We start from the raw sequence: 7,475 nt of genomic DNA, 5'->3' as shown, positions 1-7,475 counted from the left end.
TCGTCTAAGGGGATCTGAGCTTATGTAGGGAAAGAAGCGTTTCTCAAAAGATATATAATCATACACACACATATACACCTACATACCCACACATACACATATTCAAGTGAAAACGTTTTATTTTTATTATTTATCAACCAAGAATAGAGAAAAACCCAATTAAAACTAATATTAATATTTATTATCTAACCTAATGATTATAAATTAAAAACCAAAGGATGAATTTATTATAATTGCAAAATTCATCTTATTAATAATGATAATGATACTAATATAGCTATTAATTTTTGTTCCCTAATAATAATAATAATAATAATAATAATAATAATAATAATAATAATAATAATAATAATAATAATAATAATAGTTTTCAAAAAAGGATAAAGTCGAATAAAAAGTTTAAATAAATTTGCTATCTAGAGACGACTAGTGGTCACTATAGGCTGATAGAGCGGTGAGAAAGTTTTGGTATAGTAGTAGGAAATTTTGCCGCCGAAATGAAAACAAAATTTGACCAGTCAAGCTTTTTTGAACCCACATGTCGACGTTATAGGTTGAGATTTTTTTTTTTAATTTTTTGTTCTCTTATAATAATAGTAACACTTCTAAAAAAGGATAAAGTAAAATAAAAAAGCTTAAATAAAATTGCTCTACAGGGACGCTTAGTGGTCTCTATAAGTTGATAGAGTGATGAGAAATTTTTATTATAGTAGTGGGAAATTTTGCTATCTCAAACTTTTTCGAAATCACATGTCGTCCCTTGATTTTTTTTTTTTTAAATTGTTCTCTTGTAACAATAACAAAAGTTCTAAAAAAGGATAAAGTAAAAAAGGAAACTTACATAAATTCCTAAAGGTTGATAGAGTTGTGAGAAAAAAATTGCTGCCTAAATGAAAACAAAATTTGATTAGTTAAACTTTTCTAAACGACATGTCGTCGTCCCATAGGTTGAGAATTTTTTTTTATTTTCGTTATTACTAAATGAAAATTTTAAGGAATACATTTAAAGTTGTAGAGATGACTTACAAGCTAAAACATTTTTCTAGGGTTTCTTATTTATGATATTTGAATTAAATAAAACAAAAATAATTTATCTTCACTATAGGGACTACATGTAATTAGAGGTGTATAAATCGGTTTTTTTTAAAAACCGGTTTCAGTTATTAACCGGTTTCGGTTTTTTCACCCAAAATAAAAACTGGTTTTTTTTATAACCGGTTCCGGTTACTAACCGGTTTTTGAGGTCCAAAACAATAACCGGTATAACCGGTTGGGACCTGTTTTTAACCGGTTTTTTCCAAAAAACCGGCTTTTTACCGGTTTTAACCGATTTTTTAATAACCGGTTCGGTTAATAACCGGTTTTTGAAGTCAAGAATAGTAACCGGTAAAAAACGGGCGGTAAAAAAAAACCGGTTATAAAAAAACCGGTTTCGGTTTTTTTCCCGGTTTCAATTCTAAAACCAGTTTTTTTTACACCTCTACATGTAATCCATATAAAATAACCTTTTTTGAAATCTATAAAAACTATATAGGGACGAAATGGCGTGCCTATAAGCTTTTCTTTAGGGGCGACTTTTGTCTTCCTATAGGTTTCTTCCCTACAAGTGTTTTTTCTTGTAATGCGTGAAATATCCGCAACACAGCAAAACCAACAGCAGAAATCAAGACAGAGAAATCAAGATAGAGTTATCTATCCACTAGTGCCTATGAGGTAGTGGTTGGAGAAAGACTTGGTGTTACTTGTGACCCAGGTTCGACTCTCACTCTCCTCATTATTTTTTGCGGCATCAAGGTGAAGGACGAATACAGGTGGCGTCGGTTCGTCTTGGATGGGAGGCGAGGTTTTACCGATTATTCCACTGTCGTGCATTCGGGCGGATGGAGGTCAGGTTTCCGCGCATCTGGGAGAGCCAAGGGGCTCGCGGTCGAGTAGTCGACCTTGGCCACAGCGCCCGGTGTCACGGTGATTGGCACGTCATTTCTTACTGTTAAAAAAAATCTATGCACTACTAATTATTCGTATTCAATCAAGTTATGGGATTATTATTTGAACGACGGATTGATAATTTTCATGTATATGAAATGGAAAGATTTGCAACCAAGTTCAAACATTTTCTTTGGGAATAAATATTGGACGGGACCGCTTTCACTATTACTTCCTCAATCAACATAAACACACCATTATAACAATATTATGTTATTGATTCAATTTGCTATCCAGATTTAATTCACATCCTGGTAATTCTATCTTTTCTTTTGGTTTTCATTTAGATTTAATTCACATCCTGGTAATTCTATCTTTTCTTTTGATTTTCATTTTAACCTTCTCTTGTGTATGCATACAGGATACAGTTAATGATATGGATGCATTGCTAGGAAAATATTGCGGTTTTGGTCACATCTTATTTAAAATTATGACTAGAGGTTTTTATAACACGTGTGGTCCTTGAAATGGATACCCTTTAAATTATGATGTTAACTTTTTAAACAATATCCATTATATCTCTTGTATTATAAAAATGTAAAAAAAAATTATTATCTGGTTAGAATTTATACAAACCTGTAATTTGTTGTTGTCTACTAGATTATAGCACTTCCATATCACTAATTATTTTTATCCAGATGGAAGCATCGGTTTTGTAGAAGAACTTGATGTAGACTTTGGATTGTTATTTTTTGTTATTTTGTAACTCGCATTGATGCAACCGTTTCTAAACTAGCATCTTCACTAGAGTTGATGGAATCCTGTCTTAAGTATAATGGGTACAAACATGTTAATATTGGTTAAACAAATGGAAATAATAATACTCAAAGGTGTGACTTAGTCACTTAACACAAACCAATTGGACCATTTGTGTAATTAACTCATCTAAAAACATTACAATAACACAAACCAAATGGACCATTGTGTAACTAACTCATCTAAAAACATCACAAGAAAAGAAGGGAGGTACTTGAACTTTTAAGTTTGTAGTTTAGATAAATAGGTATCAGAGGCGTCTCTGAGATTCACATACTCTGTTCGAGCTTGAAAAAATGTGTCATCCTGTAATGTTTTATTATTATTGTTTTTTTTAAATCAAATTAGTATTAGACTCGATAAACCTAATGCTAAGTAGGTTAAATTCTAAACAATAAAAAATAATTTGTAAATGAGCCTATATTGGAATTGTTATGTGTTTACTATTTAAAAAAAATAACATATATATCGGATTTTTTTTATAAATCACATGGCACTCAAAATGTGTACGGAAGTCCTCCCCGCACACCATAATAGCTGCCACTGATAGAGATGGGTTAAAATAGGAACCACATCTAAATGAGAAAACCGTAGAAACCATTATCTACCCTAGATCTCTCATGTATGAGTGGTTGAGATTGAATTGTTTAAGTTTGATTTGTCTTTTAGTGATTTTATTGATTAAAAATAATAAATAGTACAAGAAGGGTATTTTTGTAAAATTTGACTTGTGTACTATTCATGTCAACTTATCAAACCGACAATCAAACATCATAGACTACATCACTTTTCGTGTCAATATTAATTACGTTTATCTATTTAAAAAAGAATTGATTATAGCACATGATTTTTATACAAAAAATTACACCACATGCATAAAAAGAAAACGTCTTCAATCTCTGATCTTGATCTTTATTTATTGTTCGTTATCCTCGTCATTTGAACGTAAAATCCCCAACACCTACGAAAATCAAAGAAAAAAACATAGCGTTTACATTCCACAAACGTTTAGAGGAGCTCGGGCCGGCGATCAGGGGCATAAAAAACATTTTTTATCATGTGTAATAAAAAAAAATTTACATTCAACAACGTACGAGAAATAATTTTTCAAATGTATGTAAAAACTAAACATTTACGCGTGCCGTTTTTAAATAATGATGTGACGTATTTTAGTATTATGTGAGAGGGGATGTGACATTGAGAGAAAAAGACTAAAATACTCTTTTGAATTAAATTGATTATAGGTGATGTGTTAAAATTCTATTAGATGAGAAGGCTTCTCATGGTTCTTGCAACTGGTAGTGGTTTCTTCTTGAACCGAATTTTATATATATATATATATATATATTAACGGCAAATTTGTTTTAATCCTTGTCGTTTTTAGAACTTGAAGCTAAGACATCCTTTTGAAACCCAGATGTTTAAAACTTTGTTTTTACCAATGAATCACCACCTATGTACATAAATATTTAAGATTATAGTTTAGTTCCTCCAAAACTTTTATTAGAATTAAAGTATTTCAATTAATACAATGTTAAAAGGTCAAGTGTACATTCATTCATTCATGTATTCTTCTCTATATAAAGAGGTGCTTTCTTTCTTCTTCACATATGCCCTTTCATATGAGCCAATGGAGGAGAAAAGGTTATATTTTAATTCAACTTCTTTCATACATATTTCTATTCAGAATGTTTTAATCCAATCTCACTATATACATAAGTCTGCATTATATTAGTGTTATGTTGAGGAGTAGCCAAATTAAAAACTTTTAAAATTACAATTTTCATATAACTAATATAATATTTAAATATTCTTTTCAAAATTTCTTATCTTACTCTATTTTCAAAATTTCAGTTGTGCGGTTGTTACAGGAGGAAACAAAGGGATTGGACTCGAAATATGTCGTCAACTTGCACTAAACAATATCCAGGTCATATTAACAGCTAGAAATGAGAGTCGAGGCATTGAAGCTACAAAAAAACTCAACTATTCCTGTCTTCCCAATGTCGTATTTCATCGGCTTGACGTCGAAGATCCAGCTAGCACAACCCAACTAGTCGAATTCATTGGAACCCACTTCAAAAAGCTTGATATCTTGGCAAGTAAACGATTCCAAACATGCATAAAACGCTAAATTATTGCCAAAACAATAGCAACAAACCCGGTTCATATCTTTCTAAAATTACTTTTTCCATACAAATATATACATAAAAATTAGAAACTCGTTAAAATAATTTGTTCATATGTTTTTAACTTCTAAATGCTTACCTACACATGTGTAATTAAGTTAGGTGTAGGTAATATGGCCTATAGATGTCTTGTACATGTGTAGGTTCTATAACTAAAGGTAATTTGTTCATTTTTTTATTTGAATATAGATAAATAAACATTTCATTTCAATCATTTTCTTATTTTCTTTTAATATTTGAGATTAAAGAAATGAATGATTTACTTTATTCTTCCTGGTCTCGTAAAAACGGTGTTCTAGCTAGAAACCGCTCTTTTTTAAATCATCCCATCACAAATTTGGGTTGGAAATTAAACCAAACTGAAACTGGTTTTTTGAATCAATTATTTTGGTTTCAGTTTTAGTTTATTTCATTATACATATAGTTTGGGTTGAGACCAAGTTCAACCTTCTAATTGTGTGAACAAATTGAACTGATTTTATTTGTTCATGTAGTACACGTGTAAACCCACCATGTATAGTTGTCCTTTTTGATCAAAGAATTGTAAATCTTGTATAGGTGAACAATGCAGGAATAACAGGATTCCGTTTTGTTGCTGATAAAATAGTATACAATGCAAAAGGAGAAGTAAGTAATTATGTGAACAATATTTAGACCAGCCTACTTACTTTCATTCCAATCTAGCTTTTCTCTTGTTAGATTTCACATATAAAAGGTGTTATTATTCTTGATAACTGATGATAGTATATAGAGAATACGGCTATGGTTTATTATTAGAATTCAGTAAATTAAAAAAAAAATATATAATAATAATAATAATAATAATAATAATAATAATAATAATAATAATAATAATAATAATAATAATATGATAAATACGGAAGCAATCTTAGGTTAGCTTAGCCAAAAGGACTAAATGCAATATAACTTATTAGGGGCGACTCGACCTACTATTCGATGAGAACAAAGAGCCCTTACCTGGTGTCATAGAGGAGACATATGAAATGGCCGAAAAATGTTTGAAAACAAACTATTATGGAACAAAAGGAGTTACAGAGGCACTTGTTCCTCTTCTCCAACGCTCGAAATCGCCAAGAATTGTGAACATAACCTCTGTAAATGGACTCCTATCTGTAAGTAACTCGATCCTATTCACATTAAATAATATAAAAACTAGACAGTCATAAACTGACCCACTTTTTAATCTTTTTTTAGTTGATTCCTAATGACAAGTTGAAAGAGGAGTTGGATGATATTGACAACTTAACTGAGGAAAGGATCGACGAGATTATTCAATGTTTCTTGCAGGACTTTAAGGCTGATAAGTTGCGAGAGAATGGGTGGCCTCTTGAACCATCTGCTTACAAACTTTCAAAATCTGCTATCAATGCTTACACAAGACTAATGGCGAAAAAGTTTCAAAACAGGACTCTTGTGAATTGTGTTCATCCTGGAGTGGTTAAAACAGACATGACATTAAATTGGGGAATAGATGTGGAAGAGGGTGCGAAGGGTCCAGTGATGGCTGCTTTATTGCCTGATGACGGACCTTCGGGTGTCTACTTCAACCAAACCGAAATAGCTCCATTTAAATGATCTAAAGAACATGCATATATTATGTTCTATTATGTTAGAGCATTCACATCCAACCCCCCAAATTATGTGAGGGGGTAGTGGTTGTAGTTAGTTGTAAGTGATCATAAGCAGAGGAGAGAGAAAATGCTAATGTTTATCTGTAAATTTGAGATGACACTGTTTACCCTTTATAATTTTTCAATATATATTTGGAAATAATTGTGAGTGAAGAGAGATAAAATGTAATTATAAGGGTGAACGGGGCGCCCTCGGGGAGGGGAGCGGTGACTGAGTTCCCCGTTCGGGAACACCGCCGCCGACCCCTCGGGGAGGCTAAGCGGGGAGTGGGGAGCGGTGGGTGTTCACCGATGAGAGATGCCATTTTTTTGAGTTTTTTTTTCCTTGTGAGAGATGTAGGAGGATGAAGAACAAAGTGCAGGTAATGAACAAGAAGAAGAAGAAGGGGAGGAGGAAGAAAGAAGAAGAAGAAGAGATGTATATTTTTGAGTTTTTTTTTTTTTTCCTTCTTTTTTTTTGTTTTTTCCTTGTGATTTTTCCTTGTGATTTTTTTTATTATTTTTAAAAATACCCCTCAAACTTGTTTTTAATTAAATAAAATGTTCTATTTTTATTTTTATTTAGTTTTAATTTATTCAAATTATGTTTTACTTTTATAAAAATATTTATATAAAAAAAATAAAACCAAGTCCCCAAGAGAGAAGTGCCGCCATCAAATTGAGGGTGTGGGGGGAGTTAAGTGGGGAGTTGACGTGGCGCGTGGTGATTGACTGTGGGTAAGAGATGTCACTCCCCACATAGACCGTGGGGTATGGTGGGGCTTGGGTTGGGCATTGGTTGACACATGGAATGGGAAAAAAAACCCACGCTCATCGGGTATGATAGGGCTTGGGTTGGGGGCATGAGTTGACACATGACCATTGAGAGCCCGCCGTGTCACCTTGCTAGCCC

At 32.3% G+C, this 7,475-nt stretch overlaps 1 protein-coding gene across 2 annotated transcripts; it reads left to right on the top strand.

The window, feature by feature from the left end:
- The first annotated feature begins 4,269 nt into the window (after positions 1 to 4,269).
- LOC110867944 (salutaridine reductase) lies at positions 4,270 to 6,725 on the top strand. 2 transcript variants are annotated; one of them, XM_022117008.2, is made up of 5 exons: positions 4,270 to 4,386; positions 4,597 to 4,840; positions 5,490 to 5,558; positions 5,867 to 6,064; positions 6,147 to 6,725. In XM_022117008.2, the coding sequence occupies exons 1-5, from the start codon at positions 4,274 to 4,276 to the stop codon at positions 6,525 to 6,527; spliced, it is 1,005 nt and encodes a 334-aa protein (XP_021972700.2). In that variant the 5' UTR covers positions 4,270 to 4,273; the 3' UTR covers positions 6,528 to 6,725. The 2 variants fall into 2 exon arrangements, with proteins under 2 accessions (XP_021972700.2, XP_035831608.1); XM_035975715.1 differs by having other exon boundaries at positions 4,293 to 4,386; positions 4,614 to 4,840.
- Positions 6,726 to 7,475: the final 750 nt, after the last annotated feature.

This window comes from Helianthus annuus, chromosome 7, assembly GCF_002127325.2.
Source record: "Helianthus annuus cultivar XRQ/B chromosome 7, HanXRQr2.0-SUNRISE, whole genome shotgun sequence".
NCBI classification, from domain to species: Eukaryota; Viridiplantae; Streptophyta; class Magnoliopsida; order Asterales; family Asteraceae; genus Helianthus; species Helianthus annuus.
Note: the sequence above shows the minus strand (reverse complement) of the source record. Positions and strands in the feature narration are given on the sequence as shown.

Excerpts from the sequence above, each read along its gene's own strand:
- LOC110867944 (XM_022117008.2), top strand. The coding sequence starts at position 4,274 with ATGTTAAAAGGTCAAGTGTACATTCATTCATTCATGTATTCTTCTCTA. Across the intron at positions 4,387-4,596 it reads GAGCCAATGGAGGAGAAAAG|TTGTGCGGTTGTTACAGGAG; the intron begins GTTATATTTTAA and ends TCAAAATTTCAG. Across the intron at positions 4,841-5,489 it reads TCAAAAAGCTTGATATCTTG|GTGAACAATGCAGGAATAAC; the intron begins GCAAGTAAACGA and ends AATCTTGTATAG.